This window comes from Pseudopodoces humilis, chromosome 5 (assembly GCF_049639895.1).
Source record: "Pseudopodoces humilis isolate 2021_Gansu_Grassland_sample_001 chromosome 5, ASM4963989v1, whole genome shotgun sequence".
NCBI lineage: Eukaryota > Metazoa > Chordata > Aves > Passeriformes > Paridae > Pseudopodoces > Pseudopodoces humilis.
In genome coordinates, this window is record NC_142204.1 from 45,613,393 (window position 1) to 45,638,753 (window position 25,361).

The following is a 25,361-nucleotide window of genomic DNA, read 5'->3' on the forward strand; positions in this document are numbered from 1 at the left end:
GAAGAAGGAAGAAAAACATAAGACTGTAAGACAATAGTAAAATAGAGGGAAGAAATAATCTGGACTATATGAATGGAGAGAAGAAAACTGGAGAAAATGAGGATGAGATGATGAAAAGAGATGAGAAGGAAGATAGAGAACAAGAGAAAGAAGCAGTCTAATGACTGATAATCAAAGGATCTAAAATAAATGTAGTACTTGTGCAAACTAAGGCATTATCTTACTACTGTTACAGTAAAATACCAGTTTAGCCTCCTGCTTTACAAAGTAACATTAAAAGATGAAAAAGATATTATAGATAGTAAAGCCCTTCTAGTGTTAGAATTCAGACAATTGAATGTTTCCTCAGAGTGATTTTTAACTATTATCATTCATCCTTTTAGCTATACTTCATCCTAGAACGCCTGCTTGGATCCTTCATTCTGGACCCTTTACAACATTACATTAAGGATAATTTTAGTATTACCTTTCACAGTTACTGAAATGACGTGATGAGCTGAACCTAATGTATTTCTTGCTATACATTTGTAGTTCCCAGAGTCAGCTTCTGAAACATCTATAATCTTGAGAGTTTTCTTGAAGTTTTCAAAAAATGTTCTGTTAGCTGGCAGTTCCCCACCCTCTTTGATCCAGCGGATTACCGGTGTCGGCCTGAAGAAGAAAAAGCACAGATCTAATTTAGGGACTGAAGAAAAGGAAGATAAGAGTTCAGTACATTAATATTTTTAATATATGTTTTATAAATAATTATTTTAAGAGCCTTTACCCAGATTCTGGGCCACATGCAACAAATACGAAAAAATATGCCAACATTTGTTTCTAGGAAATGACAGGTCTCACTAACATTGTCAATGGCCATCTGTTCATAGGATTAATAATTACACAATACATTTGTCTGATGATTAATCTAAAAAACTTGATGGTTAATAAATGAAGACATGCTTCTACTATTAAATTGATGCTCATGGTGCTTTTAAAGGTAGCTTCTATAAAATGACAAGTTTATAGTTGTCCTTTGTGTGAGTAATACCCTAATCCTTCATGAACATTATAAACTTTACAAAAGAGCAGTAAGGGGATAGAAACATTTCTTGTGAAAAATCAAGAAAAAAATTTCAGTGCTGAGTCAAGTACAGCCACTTGTCACTGCACGAAGTCTAAATCTTGGCTATGCCCCATGTTGTCCACTGAAGTTGAAAGCTGTTCAAACACATGGAGATATATATTGAAAATTACAAGAAATCACAATTTGTTGCTTCCTGAATAGAATGTCCTCTTTCAAATAGTAATGGCTCTATGCAAATGTTCCCTTAGCAGTCCAATATCACATATTTTATAACAGATACCTAAAAAAGCTGACTTTTAATTATGGTGTAAGTGATTAGGAATAGTTGTTGCAAACAAAATCTGTATCTGGCTCTTTGTGGATCAGTATTCCCTATTTTTTTTTTAATTATTAATTTCATTATTTATTTATTTTTTTAATTATGTGACAGCTAAAGACATAAAGCCATATAATATATAACACTCTATTTTTTTTTCACAGGTTTTTTCCAGCCATTTTACTGGAGTTTGGAGCACCGAATACTTTTGTAGCAGGGTTGTCAAAAGGCATATAACTATATTGCAGATGAAGATCACCTGGGCTTATGCTACTCCCACTCACAGGGATGGTTTTGCTAGTGCTGCTGGGGCAGACACCTGAGCAGGTCACAGCTGAGACAGAAACACTGCACTGATGCTCAGATCAACTGTGCCTGAGCGCGCCCTGTGGAGTTCATGCAAGTGATGTGCACATGTGCATAGTGCTGTGGTGCACTGGCCTTCCTCATGGCTACCTGAGAGCACTCTGCATTGTATATGCCTTTGTGTGCTGTAAACATGTTTACAGTTCTGGAAATAGATACTAAAGATTTTCCATTTCTATTCTATAACCAATCTATTCTCAGATTTCTTCCTGAGAATGAAATTGATTTAAAAATCAACCTAATTCATGAAGTTAAATTGCTCTCAGTAATCTTTTTGCACAATACCCAGCAGAAGCAAACTTGCATTGCATTGAAGAAACAAGTACCAATTAAGCTCAATTACAATGAGAAATTATATGTAAGGACCTGAAGATTTGTTCCAACAATTCCCACTTAGTCGATCAACTAGGCAATTACTAACACATATAAGCAGTTTTCTTGGATTAGAACAGCAAATTCGTAACTATTTTTATATCATTTGAGAACCTAATGATTGTAAATTTAGGAAAACAACAGAGGCTTTATTCCTGACTGCAAATGTGTAGATATATGCCTGAGTTTAGTCTATAGCATTTATTGCCTGTGTCCTTTAAAAACAATGGTACAATCCATATTCTGTGCACAGGGTTCGGGGATATGAGAAGGCAGAGGCCATACGTTCTCATGTTCCAAAGTCTGCTGATGCCCAAGTAAATGGTGGCACTCCTAAAAAAGTTCATTCCACACTTCTGCTTCTTTGAAACACATAACTTATACAGTGGTCACACTTTAAGCATCCCTCAAATGTTTCCCTGTTTCTGTATTTCAATTTAGAAAAAAAAAGTCTCAAAAGTAACTCACAATCCTGCTGCGATGCACTCCAACAAAAGCACATTTCCTCTGAGTTCCACTTTGGTACTTGTGCTACCTGTTGGTGTTAGAAGAACTGGCTGCCTCTCTGTAACTGGCTTTGCTGGAACAAGAAGAAGTAAAACAATTAATTTCTAAATTTTATTCTAACACCAATCAAGTGCATACACCCATTCTCACGTTTTGAACAGAGATTTTGCTCCACATTGGCCATTTGTTTAAAAGCCATTTTGCAGCACAACTACAAAGCTGAACACATTAGTTTTTTGACAGACATAACATATCTGTTAAATGCCACAATTTTGAATACATAGAAGAGAAATGTTATTATTAAAAGACAGGAACAATTGATACAAAGCTTTTACATAGGCAACTATGCAATCTTAATCCTAAAGTAGCTGCTGTTTCAGTCAACAGAACTATAATGGGAAGAGGCCATTGGTGTGAGGCACAGTGCAAGACTGAGAGTTACTGAGAATTCCTGGGCTTCCATCAAAATAAAAATTAAGAAAAGTTATTTTTAATCGGAAATATAAACCAAGGGAGTGAAAAGTGCAGTCTGCTTTAGAATATGTTTTAATATTTTCTAGACAATGTGAGGAATTGTTTCAGAAAGTAATCCTTGTATTTTCCTCTTACTATATATTTAACTTTAATTCAAGCTGTTCCCCAGTCTTCCAATACAGAACCTTGATTAACCTGAAGCAATAATCACAGTAAACAGGCAACTATAAATATAAGACTCATTTCTGACATTACACTCTGTTGGCTTTTGAAGTATATGGTATTTCCTATGCCTTCATGGAATTCAGAATAAGTTCCCTATAATTATAGAGTGTTTTCTGTGAATACTCTAATGTTGTGTTGTAGCAATTTTAATATATAGAATTAAATTGCTCTGAAGTGCTGTAAGAGTCTGAAACATTACAATAAATATTTTTTTAAAAATGGGATTAGAAACATAATAAAGTTTGTTAGGGTACAGGGCTTACTGATACATTAGCATAAATACAACACTTTGTTTTAATCCAGTATGTGCTGTGAATTCCTTAATAACCAGCACATAAACAACTTAAAGTTGTGGGAGAACAGAGCAGTCTAGAGGCAAGAATGCAGCTGACAGTCATGGCAACAACTCATCTACCCAGTGCTGGCACTGCCAAGGGCTGCTGGCTCACTTGGCCAGACTGTGAGTGTTCAGAAGAATTACCCATGGTGGTTCTGAGTTGGAAGCCAACCCAGAGTGTTTTAATCACTAATTGTAGTTAATATATTTTGTGTTCAGGTACTTACTTCTTGTTTGTCCCTCCTGAATAACACGTAATTTTTATGTAGAGAAGTAAAATATTCTGTGCCCATGTTTTATTCTAGATTCAGAGAAGTTATGGTTTAATATGTGCAAAGCCCCATTTCACAAGGAAAAAGACAAAAAAATAGAATAAATATCAAGTATTTTCTATGTCACCCAATATCAAGTGGAGAGTCTAGAATAAGTGGTGCTCCAAAGTCAGCTTTGCTAAACACACATACATCTGTTCAGGAGGATTTAATTCAAAACATACAAAAGACCATTCAACACAGATTAATGGAAAGACCAGCTTAAACACCAAACAAACAAAACTTATCCTACCTCTATGAATTTATTGGTACATTCAGTAAGTTATTACATGTGAAGTGGATATGTTAGGTGCTTAATTGTTGTTATTTATTATGCAGCACATGACATTAAATAGTCCTAGTGATAATGAACATAATTAAACTACTAGGTAAATTGGAGGAAAAATGTAAAAAATTAACATAGTATAGAAGTAGTTTTTAAAATCTGCACCAGTGTGAAAGCATTCTTTTATTATAAGTGTTTATATTTGCTATGAGCCATACAAGAGCATCGAAACATTATATATTTGAAAGGATCACACTGTGCAGTCCCTTTGTAAAGTATGTATTATCACCAGCACTAACTGATACCTTTATTAGAAACTGAAAAAGGAGCAAAAGATTAAGTAGCCATGAAGGTGAAGTTAGTTAACTAAATGCTACTGTGAAACAAGGAGTATCAGTGGGGACCAGTGTAACTCACCACCATAAATATCAGTGTCACTCAAATTAGCAGCTATAGTGTCATTCAATGAATCCACTGAAATAAACAGAATATCATGAAGAAAGCATACAAGAGGGATAAATAAAAGTTCTGGGAATCAAAAGGTGATGACATGGCCACGGTGAGTTAATCAAGTGATTGATTAATTTGTTTCAATAGTTACAATAATCAAATAACTTAATATTCTTGCATTGGAAAAACATCTAAAAACTGTTATTTTTTACAATGTATTTTTTCTATGCATCAGATCTTAAAAAACATTTTTTCAAAACACAATGCCTTATAAAGGGAAAAATGATAGCTTTTAAAATCAATTATATATCAAGAAAACTGGAGATTATGTTTCATTTTTATACAGTAATATAATTTCTTATTCAAAATTAAAATGACAAAATTCCCTAGCATAACACAACTTTAGCACGTAACTTGAGAACTCTGGATAAATACTGTGTAGTATGTAATCTGGTGAGGAAATACCTACTTGAAAAGACTTTTACAGATATGGGTTGTTTCTGCTGTATAGTTTGCGTATGATTAAATCTTGCGTAGCAGATATAGTCCTCCCGGGTGTCTTCTGGTTGTACATTAGAAAAATAAAGATCTCCATTTAGACCTTGGGAGACTCTTTCGCTTTGAGGCAGCCTTTGGAAAGCTAAGGGAAAACAAGAACACATTTATGTCAAATATAATTGACACACTCTATTATTATGATCTGCAGATTCCACATTCATTCAATTGCACTTGTTTGTGGCTGGGTACATACATAGACATTTCTAAGCTTCCTGATGAAATCCCTTGTCTACCCATTCTTCCCCAGTGGGCTAATCTACTACTCACATTAAGATCTCCAGCTGCTTTTGGCTTCGTGCTTTTGTGCTCTATGTCTGCTAGTTTCCTCTGTTCTATAAGAATGGAAACTCACTGAATTTTAACTTAGAGGGAAACCTCACCATCTGTGGTTTTGGTAAGCAATGATCTACTATATAGAAAAACTGAAAAAAGTCAACTGCATAAAAAACAAACTCACCATTATCCATCCAAAATATGATAGGTGGTGGTAAGCCAACAGGAGGTCTGCAGTGCAGTACTAGTGAATCACCTTCGCGAACATGATTTGGTTCTAGTTTCTCTTTTGTCCACAAAGGCGATCCTATAGGAAGTAATTTTGACAGACACACACAAAATATGGTTTGGCAAGAACACAGAAATTTAAAGGGAAAATGCACAAAGTATTTTGGAAGAAGAAATGGAAGAACTATATCCATCAGAATGTTAAGTCCTTTCATGTTTGCTGGTTTTTATTTTTGTTCTTTTTTATTTTTTTTTGATGAAAAGTACATCAATGATTAATTGAAAGTATAATCAACTGATTCAAATTATTTTGTCTACTCACTAAAGGTTTTTAAACAGTGTCTTGCAAATTTTTAACTATATTGAAAAAAAAAAGTGCTAAAATAGAAAAAGGGGTAGACGTTCCTAAAGCAGTATTATACACACACTTTAATTAAGATGTGAGAACAGCACATTGTAAGCTGAGAAGCTTGAAAACTAAGCTGAGATAAAGCTCCTAAAGAGCTGTAGAAACAATCTACCATTAATCAAAAATTCTTAGCTTCTTTTTAGTTTCAATCTGTTATGTTTTAAAGCTGTTACAAGAACTATGGAATACTTCATAAACAGAAATGTTATTCATAAATGTTTATTCATAAACAGAATAAAAATTGTTGTCACCAATTATGCAATCAAAGTCAACAAATTATCCTTAAAGCCTTAAGGATTTAAATATTTTATTCTAGCAGTAGTGTCATACATACAAGTCAGTTTTAAACATTATAAGGTTATCCAGATGTATCAAGAAGAAAACTCAGTTATTAAATTTTTGTAAAAAAAGTATTTGAGAAAACACGTAATACAGTATTATACCTCAGTATTAGAAAATAGGCAATAACTTCTAGCATGGTCATTTGGATGACTGAATTTTTAAGACAGGAAAACAAAAAGGCAAAAATTTCATAAACAAATAAGACAACCAAAGTGTTTCACGCTTAAGAGCTTTACTTACTAGAAGGCCTTATAACGATATTGTTGGAAATGGCTGCTCCTCGTTCATTCCTTGCTGTACACTGGTAAACTCCCTCATACGCTTCTGCCTTCCCACCATTCATAATATTTATGACAAGAGTCCCTGAATTTGGTTTCATTGTTACCTGTGCATCTTTATCTATATCAAAATGAGTTCCATTGCGCGTCCAGGAGAAGCTAAAACAATAAAAACAAAAAGAAAAGAAAAGTTTATTCTGAGCTGCTTTTTGTAAATTGTATGAAGAAAAAGAAGAAAAAACTGATTAACAAAAATACATGTTATTTTTTTTTATTAGCAAATAAGACTCATTCCCAAACTAAATTAACTAATAAAGCAATATAGAACTTTTATTATAAGAAATCTGGTAATATTTTAAGATAAAAGGTTTGGCTGAACTTGTTAAAAGGAGCTATTTCAAAGTCAATTCTTTTTTTAAAAAATGCATTAAAAATTTCTGAGGTTAATTATACATGGAAAAGAACTGATTTCCTCTCTACTAAAAATGATGCAGTAATATCTGCACGAACTGATATTGCTAAAGCTGCATTAGCATTCCATTATAAAACCTATTGTTGAAAGGGTTTATAAACCTTCCTTTAAAAAGTTGCTCAGGGCTGAAATGTGTCATCTCAGGCCCCAGAAGGAGATAATTTCTTTTAATTGGTTCACTGATTTTGAAGTTATACAAGTGAATTAAAGTCTGTGGTGAGTTTGATTTCTTTTCACTATTCTAATGCAAACGTAACTCTCTAATTGAAATTATGTAGTCTGATAGCCTTTATTTAACCTAGTAAATTTATACTGACACTACTCAAAACAAGAAATGTTTTGGAAAGTAGTCATTAAAAATGAAGACCAATAGAACTCAAAAAATTGTAAAGAAGAGATTCACAGTCTACAACTTAAACTACTGTAAACACCACTTTCTTACTTACGCAGAAGTATAGTCACAGAGAGCCTGACCAACACCTATGAAGTGCTGAGCACTCGCAGCTTCAAATGCTGTGAACAGCAGGTTTTGTACTTGTTACATTTCAGTTTCAGAATCTTAAGCACAAACACTCTTTATGCTGTTTAGAATGCTTCCTACAGTATAAATGCAAATGGTATTGGAAAAGCTCAAATTCCAACTGACTCAAACTGTGTATTGACATTCTGCAGCAGCTGGGTAGGACTAGACATGATATTTGCACCTTGTGTTGGGGGAAAGAACTGGACCTGCAGCAGTGCTGCACCACACTGCAGTGTTTTTGGGAGGACTACCATGCATAGTGAACTAACAGTGAACCTCTTTCTTACAACTTTGCAGGTGAAGCTTTAGAATGTGGGGTTTCTGTTACCAATAATATTAAAGATGCAAGAAAGTGTAATGTAGCTTCAAATGAGAGCTGTAAAATGTGGCACAAGCCCCTGAATTTAAGATACGTGTCAGTCAGAGTCTTTGCTGTTCTAGCTATAGGTAGCAGCACATCCACAAACCTTTATGCCAGGTGATCTTACCAATAACAAGTTATCATACTGATATCACACAATTCATGCTGAGAAAGTCCACCTTTGACTTCAGAGCTCTGGAGCAGCTTAAGCTCCAATATGCATTTGCATTTTATCAAGAGTGATGGACCAACCAGACTGACTACTGATACAAATTAAATCAATATCACATCTTAAAAAATAAGCAAGACTAAGCACAAGCTTTTAAAACTCATTGGAAAATTCCTCACTTAAATCCTGTCACTTCCTCTGTAGCACAGGATTAAAACAAGATCCATGTTTGAAGGGGAAGATGAGGATGTACAGCAGAGAGCCCTGGCATATGGCTCAGGTATGTCAGTCTCACAGACAGCACTCTTTTTCTCTCTGCTAATTCCAACCATAAGTGTTCAACAGAAATATCTGCAGAAGCAATACAGTTGTCCCAAACTGAACAATAATCATCTGATCACCGAGGTCAAGACCCAGATTCTCAAAAGTGCCATTGGGCCAGCCCAATTAAAATGCTGGTAAACCAAGCAGCTCTGTGGCACTCCTGTCCTTATGGAACACTAGAAAGGGTAATCTCCATCTTTTCCAGATAATCTCCATCTTCTCCATTCTGCTGCCCAGTCATGATAATGACCATGATGCCAAGGCAATCAGCAAGAATAATGCAGAAAAAAACCTGTTAATTCAGAAGAAATACATCTAACAAGCTCTGTCTGTGTCTGAATGAGCAGTTTTAGACGGACCTTGCTAGTAAGGTGTAGTGTAACACTGCTGGAGCACATTTCTATGTTCATAGTCTCTGCAATCAGAAGCAGTTACTGACAATGCCAGAGTGTATCATGGCTACTGATGCTTCCAGTGCAGGTATTTAATATCTTGAAATGAGTAGTTTTCAAATATTTCAAGATGCTGAAAGAGGATCTTAAAACGGGCAATGATCAGGAATCTGATCCATTTCGGCCAAAACCAAAACTCAAGGCTATTAAAATACACAAGACTGCTGATCAATAAAACTGATACAGACTACATAACTTCTGATAACTGTATTTCAAGATCATCCTTATAAAATGGAATTATTTAGAAAACATTACATTTGAATGTATTAGCATTAGTCTGACTTTATTCCAAGTGCATTCTTAAACACTATGCCTAAACCTGGCACGTCATCCAGTAGTGCTTTCTAGTGTGTTCCATGGACATTTACCTAGCTGCTCTTGTAATGATCGAGCATTATTCTATTGTTAGAGTTTTGAGAAGAAAAAAATGCTGCAATTTCTTAATGACTCTAGAAACATTTAAATGTCATGTGTGATAGGAGTCAGAATTGTGCCACTATCTGGTAGCTGTGTAATTTACAGAGGTACGGATGAGTGCGTGTTTCTGCATGTCCAAGCACATTCATACATAAAATCTTGATCTTCTCAGTTTACAAAAATTACAGTATGTTCTCCTAGTTCTTCCATGCTCTTAGACCAATAAATGAAAAAAAAAAAAAAGCTACTAACCTAGGAGGTGGCTTTCCTTTGGCTTCACACTGTATTACAATATTCTCTCGAGGGTCAACAATGTAATCTTTTGGAGATTGCTGAGTTATCGTAGGAGGTTGTGACACTTCATTATGAAATACAACAAAGAGAGATGATTTAAACAATATTTTCAAACTATCACAAGACACTTTTGTAAGCAGAAAAAGAACAATTACAGTTCGCAACCAAATCATTGACCAAAGAGTGGGATTAAAGTATCCTTTGTATCCGGAGGCTGAAGCTCTCTACCCTTGTAAATCAGTGCAGCTATACTAACTTCCAGCTGAGCTATCCTGATTTACAGTGGATGAAGATCTTGTCCAAAAACTTTAATGAAAATATTTCTATACCTCAGATTTCAACAGATTTTCACAAAACCAAATGACACTCAAAATTTAAGTCAAACAAATCTGAAATGAAGAGCTGCAAGACACAAACCTCAACAAAATGGCTTTTTACCACACAGAAGGAAAAAATATACATTGCTTTGTGCTTCTAAACATTTTATGTATTTTCAAATTCTCTGCGGGTGAAACCTTTCCATACGTTTATTATGCTTAACATATTGCATTAATCTACAAAGCATGCTTTTAAGAACTACTTTTCAGGAGTAAAAAATGTGTTATAAAGCAAAAGACTCTGTTAAAAATGACAAAAATAGTATCTAGTTTCCAAACAAAGTAAACATGTAGGAAAAATAAAGCACTGATTCCCCTTAAGAAACCCATGTTAAATACACTCAGTCTTGTGAACTATCCCAGAAGAAACAATTTGATATTTGTGATTTGTCAAGTACTATAAAACAAGTAGCACAGAACAAAACTGATTCATCTGACAAAGTAGTTGGTGTCTACCTATTTTAAGTAATTTATAACCTTTTGTCACTATCTATATCCATTTTTGCATTAAAAAATACTGTTTGTGATATTAAGATAGTGAGAAAGGTATCTTCCTGAACATTATTCATTATGTTTATAGTTTAGTGTCATCTAAATAAACCTGTTGAAAAACATGCCCATGAACATCCCTGTCCAAGTGCTGTAAATCATCTGTCCACCCATACCCTTTGCTAGTGCTTTGGGGTAATTTCTAGCCACTGGAACAAAATCTTTCAATCATCAGAGTTAGCTGTGTTTACATGCCTCACTCTAGACAGTTAAAATTGTACAACTGGGATTTTTATTTAAGTCTTCCTTAAATATACCATTATACATTAAGTACACCTTTGTACAGACAGAGGCTGTCTGTAAAACCCTACCTGCAAGAAACAGTGATGAAAAGAAATCAGATCATAGAATCATAAAAAAACCACAGCAGCTAAGCAGAAGAAGAACAGGCCACAGAGAACTGGGTTCTGCTCCTCGCTGCACAGGGGAGAATCCTTGAATGAGGAAGGCACCACACAGGCATGATGCCTTTGTGTGTGTTTCTTTAAAAGTGAAGGCAGCTCTTTTCCCTCTCAGGGTCAGTACATGTCAGATGCTTACATGGGAAAAGCAAATACACTCTGAAAAAAAGATATGAAACAAAAACTGCACAACCTACAGGATAGTCCATCTGATGCACATCAAAGACCTGAAATCTCCACTCCTGTCTTATGGATTGCACTTAAAACTGGTCTAATTAACCATAAAACTAAAGGTAAGTTAGAACTTGTAAAATATGTCTACTTAAATAGCTATATCTACTGTGAATATAAAAATATGCACACATATGTAAAATAGCACAAAAGTACATATATTCCAATAAATTTCTTTTTTAGCAAATATATTTACTCCTGAAAGTAGTAATAAAACACTGCACATGCTCATATTGAGTAAAGGTTTTAATGTTCAAATAGCACACCATCAAAAGATCACACAATTAATTTTTTCAGAATATCAGAAAGTTGTTTTATGTACAGTAGTATTTTCTGAACACTTCATGCACAAAACATCTAGATACAGCAAACAAAATTATCAACAAAACGTCAGAATCACACATTTTTGGACAGCAAATTCAATTTGCAACACAATCTGTATTAATTTTCAGCAGCACACTGCCTATTTTTAGTGAAGAGTAACTTACATTCTTCTAGAAGTTTTGCTTTTATTCCCACATCAGAATCAGCAGTTGAACGGACAAATGGAGATTAAAGAGAAACATTTGTTAGCGAAGAGAAAATTAGCAATTTTGAGAGGGAAGATAAGTATCTCTGACAAGTACATTGGTCACCATTAAAAATAAAATATTTAAAACATTCAGCACTGCAACCCATGCAGCGATGCCTGAAATTCCAGCCACAATTTCCATTGTGTTAGATATTATTACATTTATCTTAAAGCCTTTGGTATGAGAAACTTTCCTGAACTGTTGACTTTTTAACAGCATGCAATTTTATAGCACACATGCTATGTGATTTTGGCCTTGCAAGGACATAAAACACTAATACTGAGAAGACAGCAGCAAATCAGAATTAATGGAGTGCACTACCCTAATGCTGCAGTCAAAATCAATCCACCCATATGATCCCATGGAAGACCAAAGAGAATGCTTCAGGCTAAAATTACTCTTGTAAAGACAAAAGCACCTAATTCTACTCAACAGACTTGCAACCCTTTTTGGTTTGAAAAATACCCTTTTTGGTTTGAAAAATAACTAAACAAAAAAAAAAAAATCAGTTTAACTTAAATTCATCTTTATTGCTTACTTCCAAAGTTTTGCATAAACACGTCTCTTTATCAACATGACAAATGTCCTTGAGTCCCCTCCATTTTCAGACATTCCTTGCTGGCTTTGAGGAGACACTGACTAGGAACTAATGAACCTGCTATGAACAGGAATTTCTAACCTGGATGAAACCTAAATATTCAACTGATCAAGTATGTTCTCACCACTACGTCTCTATGGTGGATATTCAGGAAAGACCCACAGAAAATCTAAGTCCTTCCCTTGTGGTGCTCTCCCAAAGCCCATTCTCATCATTATTTATGAAAGCAATACCACCATTCTAGGTGGTATTTCTGGCTAAAAATTTGAGTATGTGACTTTATCAGACCTCACAGTTATTAAGCATGAAGTAGAACGGGATTAAATTCTCAGCACAGAAATAAAATGATATAGCCAAGAGGGCTATTCATTCTTGCATCTATTGATGCATTTCTGGTAAATTTAACCCAAAATTTTGTTCTTAAGATAACAATATCAGGGAGGTGCAGAATTTATATTAGTTGCTAAGCTACAAGATAGGTTTAAAACACTATTTATAGCCTGCAGAGATGTTTAAAGAGAAAAAGTAAGTTTTGAAAGTAACACATTTATTTATTCATCGAAGTTCCAAAGCCATCTTTAACCCACAACTTATTGCTCTAAAGGCATTTACAACACAACAAGTTGGATGTGACTCAGATATATTGATTTTGTTACAGAAATACAGGTCATTGGTTTGATAGGTTTGTTAAATGCATGGGGAAGAAAAAACAAACACCAAAGCACTTGCAATGCATGTCAATGATTATTAAAGAAAAACATGCATTTCTGGAAGGCAGGAAGGTATCAAAACCACGGGGATAAAGAAAACCATGCAGATTAGAATCACAGGCAAATTTACTGATATATTAATCCATCAATTAAACACTAGCCCTAATGTTCTCTTCCCTGGTAATTAGTTTAACAAATGAATAGTCACTGAGAGGTGCAACATGGTTCACTGAATTCTGAAAATGTGATCATGTTTATTTTAAAAAGAAAACAGCAACCTGTAACATGAGTAATTTAATAAAATTAGCTACTGAGAATATAAAACACAGAAGCTACCACTGCTGCCTTTTCAGCATGGAGTGCTACCTTCAAGGTTCCCCACTAACGGTGTCTTATATTAGACAAAAACTTCAGATCTTGGGATCTCCCCTCCTCCAGACATTTCCTCATGTGTTAATGCTGGAGTTACCTGCTCAGCACATTTTTAACATGTTTTTAAGTAGAAGTTCTTAACTGTTTTTGGGCACTACTTAAGAAATCTAAGAGTCTTACTTACCCTTTTGCTTCAAAAAATAAGATGCTTTGAGTGTCTGAATTTTAGGTATTTGAATTTTGTACTGGCTCTCATATCAGCTCTTGGGAACCTCTTCTCTGAAGGTAAGGGTGATTGTTTAGCAACTAGGAATTGTCCTGGGATTTTTAGAAAATTATCCATATGATCTTAATTTCACAAATAATTAGGATTTAGCAGGGCTTTTCTGCCCTTTCTCATTTTGATCAAACAAAGGCACACTGAAGTGTAAATTAAACACTTAACTGTGTTAAACCTCCTCAACTGAACAATGTAACTCATTTTATACGCACAGGTTTTGAAAAACTTCAGTAAGTGCAAATATTCATAATTATCACGTACTGATTGAAGTGACCAAACACACCGTATTTTTAGCTCCATGCTGAAGCTATCTTCAGCTTCCTACAGAAATTATTTAACTAATCTTCCATTCTTCTGCACTTATTTGTCAGGTTAATACTTACAGTCAAGAGGTACATCCAGTGCAGAAATAATTTGGCACAGAAAGAGGACCAAGGAAGTTTTGCTTGTAGGTATGCTCATCTTTTTCATCGTGATTTTAGGCTGTACTGAGTAAATCACACTTGAAGTTCAACTTCATAAGACTAGATAGCTTGCAGTAGTTATGTAAGTATAGACAAGAAACCTGGTAAATAAAAAGCAAAAAGAATGATTTGCAGAGTTAAATGATTACATACATCTTAATAATATTATGAAATACCAGCAGTCTAAATGCTATATCTAAGAATAAGAGTTACACATGTGTTCTACTGAAACCCAAGAAATTCATAAGTTCTTAGGTCACCTAGATCATAACGCTTTCCTAAAGAAGCTAGTGAAGAACTCCTATAACCTTACTGAATGGAAATACAAATGCCTCTCCTAAAGAATAAAGCATGTCAGTCCATCTAGTTTAAGAGGAGTATATATAAAGATAATAGTCTGCTGAAGTAGATTTAGTGGATTAAAGCTCTGAATGCCCACCTAGTCTCTCCTGCAAGCATCCTGTACCATTCTTGGAAAGAGGCATTTTAGGCATCTACTTCAATGAAAATGTGTCAAGCCATGAATTTGTTAAGTAAACTGTGGAAAGTTTCTGCAGCTTTGAGTTAGATATCTCAGTTTCTCCCCGCTTTGGAACTGTTTCTAATAAGACAGCTGTAGACTAAATTACACAAGAATTCATGAAGGTGCTAAGGTGTTACCATGTGTCACTACCTCAAAATAGGTAACATCAAACTACTTTGTCATTTCTAGCCTGAAACCAAAATCTAATTAACTGTCAGTATATTCTCAAACACTCTCCTCCTCCTTTCATATGTGATGAACTGTCGGAAATTAAACTTAAGGGAAATCTGTTCTTTGAAAAGTGTTAGATTTCCCCCTTCAACCAAGCATGAGAGATCACATTAGCCATACAGAATGATTCTGGCTCTCTCCCTGTTTTCTGCATTCAGGACCAAGCTCTAGATGAGAAGAATGTTGGAGGAGTGAAAACTCACTGTCTGCAAGCCCCATCAGCATCACCAGTGACCTACAAAGAGCTATGCAACCCTAGAAATCCAAACAGTGCCTACACAATGCATTTTCAGTAAATGGACATCCACCGAGAAAGTACTTCCCAAATGGATCAGAAAGTTCACAGTGATCAGCATGAATTCACCTTGAAGAGAGCACTTTCTCAGCTCTGGTTACAGACATGAAACACAATGCTATCCAGCCCACAAGGAGTTAATGTTGCAAAGAAGTAGCCACTTTACCAATGTTAAATGAAAAGTCGTTTGTGTTTCCTGAAGTTACTTAAACCAGTCTGTGGTAAGAATTTCCCTCAATTTTCACATTACAGAAGAAATTATGCCTCTTAATTGCTACTGTAAATTATCCTTCTCTTTGTATAGTCCTCTGAGAAGAGACTGGAATTAGAAACTAGAACTGAGGCGTGGAGCTCTACTTCTCATCCTAACCTAGGACATCAAACTCCCTGATTCTTACTGTCACTATCTGTAAAACACAGATATTCAAAATAAGAATATTTCAGTAGGTTAAAGTTCTAGATATGTACTACTTGGAGTTGTTGGGAACTGCTGACTGGGGCATCATGGGAGAGGGCAAATTGTGTTTTGACATTCCAAATCATCTCCAGGACTGCATACAGTAATGTAATGACTAATTATTTATCATGGCAGATTAGAAAAATTACAAAACACATCAGAAGAAAGGACACCATAGTTCTGGCCTTTGTATCATTATTTATACACACTGGAACTGCACAAGAGTCAAGGTGGCATGCCTACCTACAAAATACTAGGAAAATACAGACATATAGCAGTAATGCATGAAAAATATTCAGACATTCCTAGAAAAATAAAATGAATTTTCTTACATTTTAAATGAACACCCTAAATTGCTGGGGGTTGAGCTGGGAAAGGTGAGAAGTGTTTTCTCCATCCCATTTTGGCACATTCAGTTTACTACGCTCCTGCTGCAGTGAGCAAGGGGAAGGAGTAGAGCTTCTGTCAAGAGCACCTGAGAACACCCCAGCACATTTCCTGCAATGAAGTGCTCTCCAGAAAAGCTGATTTTATTCCATCTACTACAGCTGTCTGCTCTTCTCCAGTTAAACTAGGTTCTCACACACTGTTTTGCTTATCTTTATGTCATCTCCTCATTACAGTATCATTGCAATTATCAAGGTGCCCTCTCTGTGCAATGACCTGGGATTTACAGGATACTTTTTGAAGTATTGCACAAGTGAACCTTGACTTCTATTGTTTTTTGTCCATGCAACATTTCAGTTCTCCTTACGAAACCCTGAAAACCTGATTATCCACTTTATTGTCTTGTTCTTTCGACATGTAAAATGAGTACTGCAGTGATTTGAGAGTATTGTAAAATTAAATTGCATTTGCTTTGAACAAGTACAAATGAATACACAAGCACTGGTGAATCAGGCAGGGGCAATTAAAATGATTGGGAAAGTAATACACTTGAGAAATTGTCTCATATTGTCTACCTCTGCTACTGCAAAGTTCCAGTAGGGTATCTATTGGATCTACTCCTGGGATGTTTGGATATTATATGGGAATTCAGCCTCAGAGAGCCAATGTGCCCAAAGGGTCTGCAATAGAATATTACTGAAAGTGGTTTTAAGTTTGTCAGCACAACTGGGTGCTCTTGCTGAATATATTGAAGATTAAATCTGGCAGAATTTAGTATGAATACAACAGCTGCTATGTAGAACTAAACATTGCTCTGACATAACATTATCTGCTACAAAATAAGGACAAGCCTCTAAGCGCAGATCAATGTAAAGGCTTCAACTGCAAAACTTGAAATATTTATACAGCAGATTGCCTTTTCCTCCAGATAATTTATTTATGATCTCTTGTAACTCAGATATTTTTTCCTACCTTTTTCATAGGAAAACACATATATTGTGATAGTTCAGGAGTTTACTCACCAATTTGTACAAAATAATAAGATTTTCTATACCTCCATACCTCCTATGTACCTAACAAAATGTCATTTGTTATGTCTTCTGTACTTATTGATGAGATGCTGATTGTGACTAACAACATGGACTAAAGGTTTAATCTATGGGGTAGCAACCAGGAGTCGAGGTACATAAAAATGTATAAGCAAAGTGCAATAGTATTTCATTGCAAAGTATAATTTCCAAATGCAAGGGTTTTATGTATGTATTACAAAAAAAAAAAACCAGGATCACATGAGAAGACATTGACCTTTTTTTCACTTAGAAAAAAACCCAAACAATTAATTTTTAAAAATTATCCACAGAAAGCCACAATTAGAAGAATGAAATCACATGAGGTGAGCTTGAGGTAGATGATATGGCAGAAGATCGAAACAGTTTGTACCCAGTGGTCTCTTCACTGGGACCATTTGGCTATAAACAGCAAAACCAGATACCTCACAAACACTGAAGCATGTATATGGAAGGGATAATTTGGAAGGCAAAATTCAAGATTCCTTCTGTAAATCAAAAGGGACAAGGATCTCCTCAATTTTAAGAGCTCAAGAGTAAATGAATCACAGAATTGTTAAGGTTGGAAATGACCTTTAAGATCATCAAGCCTAACCATGAGCCCAGCACTGCCAAATCCTTAACTGTGTTTCTAAGTGCCATAGTCACACGTGTTTAAATACCTCCAGGGATGAGAATTCAACCACTTCCCTGTTCCAGTGCTTGATAATTGTTTCAGTGTCGTTCTAATTAGGAACGGTGAAAAGAACGACACAGACTCTCAAGAAGTCAGAACAGGAGAATCACTAGTTTATTGCTTCAGGCCTGTTTTATAGACAGATACGTGGAAAGTACAGAAAGGAAACTCTTATTGGTTAGTTAACTGCTACATCACTATCATTGGTCAGTGGTGCACACCACCTCCTGACTTTCTCCTGCAAGGAAAACAAGAGACAGACAAACAGCACCTGGCAGTTGTTTTCTGTCTCTGAGGATTGTTTTGAAATCCTCCTATGAATTTCTCAGGCTAGCTCTCAGGCAGGATTGAGCTCTGTGTAGCTTGTAATAGCCACAGGCACTCTGGTTCAGATTTAGCATCCATATTTCAGTAAAGAAATTTTTCCTAATATTTAATCTAAACCTTCCCTGAAGCAATTTCAGACTGTTTCCTTTTGTCCTTTTGCTTGCTACTTGGGAGAAGACACTGGTACACCATGGGTTACATCCTTGCCCTCTGAAGGAGTATCCATCCCACCTACTCTCTCTGATACACCTTGAATCATGTCCTGGCACCGTAGAATTATGATTGGGTCAGGTCAATATCTGCCAAAGAGAGTGTTAACAACAGAACAGTATCCATGACTGTAGAGCAAACACCCACACACCCATGCATGCACACACAGAGGACATTGCACTATATATATATATACTGGTACTGAAAAATACTGATTTCTGATTGGAATATTAGTACAGACAGCATTTGACACCCCAAAGCTGAGTCAATTGAGGCTCCAAATGATGGAGAGGACACATTTCCTCTAGCTATCTTCAACAGAAGCATACAGCATCTTTAATTTCCTTGTAAGTGCTGCTGCAATATTTCTTTTTTAGGATGTAAGAGTGTAAGGAATTGTGTTCACTGAAATTAAACCTAGTGCAAAGTTAGACAGCATTTTCTAAATGCAATATTGTTTCACTGATTATTCATTTCTACTCAATTACATTATTTTAAGACAAAAAGGTTTTTAGAAATGTGAATGGAATTGTCAGTAAGACCATTGGTCAGTAAGAAAAGTGAAAGGGTTGTTAAATTGCAAGACAGAACAACTGGAATATTTCATACACATTAAGAAAAAAAAGGATCCTTTCCCATATAGACATGACTGAATTAATGCAGAACAAGTTAAACACTTGAGATTAGAGAAAAATTACTACTTAGCAAAAAATTTCCTCTACTTAATTTGTCTCAATGCCTGTATTTTTTCTCTCAGTGAAAGACAGATATAATTAGAATATAGGAAAAATAAACAGTTTTCAAGGAAATCCGTTTCACAGCAGTCTCATATCCACAGAAACATGAAAAGTAATTTCAAATGGTATAAATGTACTTAATGTTTTGTATTTAAAAAAGGCGTTGAAGGTTATAATCAAAAAGCACAACATGCTTGCTTTTGAAGACAACTGCAATGCCCTTATCACTTAACAGAAGGTCCTTACAGGACCTGTGTAGTTTTACACAACTACACTAACTATGCAAGTAGTAAGATGATTTCAAATAGTTTCGAACAAATGCTTTTAAACTTCTTTTTTAGGATAGCTAGTATTTGCAATAACAGGTCACATAAAAAACGCTAATTGGAAACAATTATTTAATTCAAGTGTTTCAAATAGAAACAGAAAACAATGCACTTAGCATTACACTACCTAAGCAGCAGACACAGAGCTACTAGAAACAATAATGCTATATAACAAGAATAATCCTAACTGTTTTTATGGAGGAAGCATAATATAGACTAAACACCCATGTATGTGTTGACAGACCCAGGTAATATTCAAAATTCTGCTCTTGAATAATCTTGTAGACAATTCAGTCCCCACTGGATTGCTTTCCCCATCCATCTCTTACCTATTAGATGTAAATTACCGAAGTTACGGTCTATTTCCAGGTAGCTGATCTTAATCCATTTACCACAGGACACACAGCTTAAGAGTGTCTGAAGAGAGGTGTCACTAAAAAGAAATTATTTTTAAAACTTTCTAAAAGCACACCAAATTAGAACTATTTCTCATACTCTAGAACCCTGGAATAACACCACACTGCTTTCCTCCGAGTTTTTAATTTGTCACAATCTACTGTAAATCTATCCTTTAAAGTCATCAGGGAATACTAAATCATCTTCTGTGATCTGTTCATGAAGCCTAAGCCCATTGCTTTGGATTTGGCTACACTATACATGCCATGAGGACATCCATTTAAAGTGAACTGGATGAAAAATAAACTAGGCAGACAGAACTCCTGATTTCACCAAGATCTCCTCAGGACTAATTCAGATGCATCAGGTGCTTATTAGGTTTGATGTTTATATGCACTTGGCCATTTTCAAGCTATTTTGACAAAGGCAGATGGCCTTGTGTGCCATGCTCTAAATGTTCTCAGCAGTTCTATATAGAGCAAAAAATCATCAGCCAGGTTACACTTCTGAACTGCCACTACATTCAGCATTACTGTTTTGGCTCTGAGAATGTACTTAAGCATTCATAGTGGTCGCCTTCCTTTCCACAATCCAGACACAATTTACAGTCTCTCTACTCTCACTTTCTATTTTCCACTGTGGAAGAGCCACTTAGTCCTTGAAACTTCTTTATCAACAATCCTATATTAAGACCTGCCAACTGGTTTGCTATTCATCAAAGTCTGGTCTGTTTTGTTACATAGTTCAATTCATGTTTTTTTATTAATTGGTTTCACATGGCAGTAAGTCAAATGCTTTTCAAAGTCTTTTACATTGACACCATCATCTTACCAAACTTGTAATTTTACCTGATATTAAAAGATTAAAATCAAGCTTTTGTCAATCATTTGTTTTACAAGCCCTACTTTCCATAAAACTCTGAGCAGAATCAATTTTACTCAAGGCCTTTAATTCCCTATCAGCTGAGTCCCCAATCAGCTTTTTCCATATGTTCACTGTGATTTATATCAGGCTATATTTACCCTGCTCAATCTGCTTGTCTATTCTGAATCTGGGCAGAACACCAGCTTTCTTCCAGTCTTAAGGAACATATTAAAAATGAAAACCTGTGAACCAGATATCTTCCCCACTGTCTCCTCTGGAGCTCACAGGTAGGCCCATCACACCTAGACTTGCTGAATGACATAAAATTATATATTTTCAACATGGATTATTCAATATCTACTAATGGTTACTATGACTAAAGAAGCTTTCCATCCTAATATGATGCATCATAATTTTTTTGTCCAATTCATTGTGTTACTTGAAAAAATATAACAACATCAGAAAACAGTGGAACTGTTTCTAAGACTTGGTCCTATAAAAAAACCCCAAATATTTGCCTGCTTATCTCCACCATGGCAATGAACAACACATCTGCCATGAGAACAGAAGCTCTTTCAACACAAGTATCAGTACTGACTGTACATCTGCACAGCTCCAGCACAATGAGATCCAACTGCTTCCAGAATAACTTCAGTATCAGCTGCTGAACCAGCAACAGAGAACTGCTTCCATTATCCCCTCCTTTTCCACTGCCACTGAACTGCACTTGCACCAGGTCATTGGGCACCCACACAGCTGATGCACCCTTGCACAAGGCTGACTCCTCTGGCCCTGCCAGGACTGAGCAGGGTTTGTGCTGCTCCTCCCTGAACTCAAAAATTTCATAGCTGCTACCTGGACAAATCACTATGAACTGGGATCCAGCTTAAAAAGCAGAGACAAGGGTCCTTAAAAATTCCACTCTTATTTCAAGTGTCTGCTCAAGAAATACAATCTATGAGCACCAAAAAATATAGGAAAAAGCCCTGAACAACTAAGCACAGAGGCCAAATGTCTACTTAAGGGCTACAGGTAAGCCTGTAAGCTCAGTCATCTGTCATGGACTTGAATCCTTAAAGCAGCCACTTAGAGCTGATTTTTACAACACTGGAGCAAGGCTAATCTGTCCTTTTACAGTTGTCTTATATATTCCCTGAAGGCCTATATTGGATTTGGCCCTTTTGAGGATTTAAACAGAGCAGCACTTACTTTTCAGATCCTGCTCAGATTAAATTATAAAATGCTTTGGCTGGGCTGACTATAGACATGGCCAAGTGTAGATAGCCCTCAAATAGGTAGGTAAGCCTAGTAAGCCTGGCAATAGATGCCTACAGAGTCAAATCAGCACCTGAACAGCACTTCTGTACTGAAAATTTAAACAGATGTCTCAGTCTTGCTTGGGTCCTTTCTGGTGTCCTAAATTTTTGACTGGATTCAGATTATTTTGCCTTTTTAATCCACTCACAAAAAAATAATGGAACGGAGCATAAAACTAATGGTTTAGTGACATCTGTTTCAGTAGTCTTTAGAGTCATGACAGTCTGGACAAACACACTTAATCTCTTATGAATGTATATATACTTTACTGTCTTTCAAAGACTTCGTTGAGATGTTTGAATTGAGTGTAACTTTGCAAACCTGCTGAAGACCATGAGTTTAAAAAGGAGGGAGTGAAAATATAACTTGCATCGATTTAGGAAGAACTAGTTTGGCTTGAAATAAACCACTAAATATGGGGATCAAGGAGAGGAAAGAATTCTGCTTGATCATTAAAATCCTAAGTTAGAAAGAATTCAGAGTAAGTGAGAGAAAATAAACTAAGAAAACACATGTTTACAGCTTGTGAATGATAAAAACAGATACCTAGATGATGGTATCATTAGGATAGTTCTTCACACTTTAACACTTTAAGAACATGCAAATGATCTCATAATTCATTAAGTACAAATAATTCAGCCCAAACTCCAACATAACAAACATTTTCAAGTAGCCCATCTCTTTCCCTCTGAACATTTTTGCAATAGAACAATGCAGTGCTTATGAGAAAAAATATCAATGTATCATCAGCCTGCTTTGACCATACCATACCATAGTGTGCAAGACAGAACCAGAAGGAAAACTGCGAAGTGGGCAGAAGGAAAACGCACCTTTACCCTGAGTGAAGACTCCCAGTTCAGTTCCTTGTACGTCTGCAAAGAGGATGCTCAGCTGAAATACTCCCTGAAATATTAATTTCTTTACCTGGGAGATGTGATGAAACTGATTTTTTTTTCCTATTTTCCCAATTTTTTTCTACCCATCAGAATTCAGAGCAGGGGTTTCAGAGAGCTACCTAAGGATAAGATAATACACTCTGTATTACACTGCTTAATTATCTTTGCATCCCTACAGCTAACCCCAAAAGCACTGACTGTCCAGAAGTATTCCTGCAGTCCTGGAGATACTCTTAAGAAAACCATACTGTGCAAAATACTAGAATCAGATTCACAGACAGGGCAACTCCTCCCTTGGGGAAGTAGAGAAGAAACCACCAATATTAGCATGAAATGCTGGAATAGTTATGCTAAAGAGGAGGTCACTCAGAATAGGGACATTGCCAAAAACTGAGGACTAAGGCATTCTGTCAGATATAAAACCCTAACAAGTACAGGAACAAAGAAGGGTAAACAGTGCAGAGGGAACAAACTGTACAAATTCCAGCTAGCTGCCCTGGCTACATTTTTTGGTAATGGGGGTTGGGGACTAGCCATCTATGTGCAACACCTATTTAACAGGTAGAAGTTAGCCTGTTTGCTCATTTAACTTTAAATAATTCTGTAAAAGTAGTTACAATTATATCTATTACCTGCCCATCCTTAAAAACTGAAATGAACAGAGAACTCTGATACAAACACTTCAATACTGTAGAAATATTCTTGCCTTTCTCTCTAAAAATGAGTTGATAATCTTCACAATGATTACAGCTGTGCAAATCAAGTCTATTCCTGCTTTATACAGCACTAGTTCATGCTGCCACTGCTCCTAACAGAATTATGTGAGACTTAAGTAAATGAACCAACTTAGTGGACGATGGAAAGGTTGTGAATGTTGTCTACTAGACTTTAGTAAAGCCTTTGATAGTGTTTCCCACAGCATTATCCTGGAGAAGCTGGCTTCTCACAACTTGGATGGGCATACTCTTTCTTGAGTAAAAGCCTGGCTGGATGGCTGGGCTCAGAGAGTGCTGGTGAATGGCAGTGATTTGGCAGCCAGTCACCAGTGGTGCTCCCAAGGGCTCAGTATTGGGGTTCATCCTGTTCAGTACCTTTATCGATGATCTGGACAAAGGGATCAAGTGAACCCTCAGTGAGTTTGCAGACAACACCAAGTTGGGTGGGAGTGTAGATCTGCTGGAAGGAAGGAAGGCCCTGCAGAGGGATCCAGACAGGCTGGATCAGTGGGCCGAGTCCAACTGCATGAGATTCAACAAGGCCAAGTGCCAGGTCCCACCCTTGGGTCACAACAACCCCAGGCAGTGCTACAGGCTGGCAGAATACTGGCTGGAAAGTGGCCCAGTGAAAAAGGATCTGGGAGTTTTGGCCAGCAGCCATCTGAACATGAGCCAGTGTGAGTCCAGGTGGCCAAGATGGACAATGACATCCTGGCCTGAATCTGAAATGGTGTAGCCAGCAGGACCAGGGCAGTGATCGTCCCTCTGTACTCAGCACCGGTGAAGCCGCACCTTGAATCCTGTGTTCAGTTTTGGGCCCCTTACAACAAGCAAGACATTGAGGTGCTGGAATGTATCCAGAGAAGGGCAATGAGGCTGGTGAAGGGCCTGGAGCACAGATCTGATTAGGAGCAGCTGAGAGAGCTGGGACTGTTTAGCCTGGAGAAAAGCAGGCTGAAGTGGGACCTTATGAAAGGAGGTTGTAACAAGGTGGAGGTTGGCCTTTTTTCCCAAGTTACATGAGATAGGACAAGAGGAAATTGCCTCAAGTTGTGCCAGGGGAGGTTTAGATTGAATATTAAAAAAAGTTTCTTCACTGAAAGGACAGTCAAGCACTGGAACAGATTGCCCAGAGAAATGGCTTAGTCACATGCCTGGAGGTACACATGGCACTTTGGGACATAGTTTAGTAGCAGACTTGACAGTGCTGTGTTAATGGCTGGGTGTGATGATCTTAGAAGTCTTTTCCAACCTAACCCATTCTGTCATACTATTAATCTGAAAAAAGGAATATTTTCAGTTCAGAGCAGGATAAGTACCTTAGATCAACATTTTGGAAATATAGATGACATTTTGGATGAATCAGCACTGCACCTGTTATTCCTTCCACCCGGAGTCTACTGTTATCCAGAATTCTTTCCATTTATTACTATATTTTTCTTCTTGTTTAAAAGAAACTATGTGATTTTAGCCAGTTTTACCAACACTGACTATCAAATGTTGAAATGGAAAGACCCATGTTGTTATGTTATTTTAGTGAGAAGACTTCAAGTAACAGATATAATTTACTAA

At 36.3% G+C, this 25,361-nt stretch overlaps 1 protein-coding gene across 27 annotated transcripts in view; it reads right to left on the minus strand.

The window, feature by feature from the left end:
- NRCAM (neuronal cell adhesion molecule) overlaps positions 1–25,361 on the minus strand; it is a 148,258-nt gene that overhangs the window by 52,828 nt on the left and 70,069 nt on the right. For 12 of the 27 annotated variants that reach the window (XM_088054712.1, XM_088054696.1, XM_088054711.1 and 9 more), the window contains exons 4-12: positions 14,284–14,465; positions 11,857–11,874; positions 9,769–9,874; positions 6,761–6,957; positions 5,726–5,848; positions 5,180–5,350; positions 4,678–4,734; positions 2,589–2,700; positions 467–651 (exon numbers count right to left, since the gene is read on the minus strand). In XM_088054712.1, the coding sequence (XP_087910838.1) occupies positions 467–651; positions 2,589–2,700; positions 4,678–4,734; positions 5,180–5,350; positions 5,726–5,848; positions 6,761–6,957; positions 9,769–9,874; positions 11,857–11,874; positions 14,284–14,371 (1,057 nt within the window). In that variant the 5' untranslated portion in view covers positions 14,372–14,465. The remainder of the gene's footprint in view (positions 1–466; positions 652–2,588; positions 2,701–4,677; positions 4,735–5,179; positions 5,351–5,725; positions 5,849–6,760; positions 6,958–9,768; positions 9,875–11,856; positions 11,875–14,283; positions 14,466–25,361) is intronic. The other 15 variants (XM_005519280.3, XM_088054703.1, XM_014249015.2 and 12 more) reach the window with 3 other exon arrangements.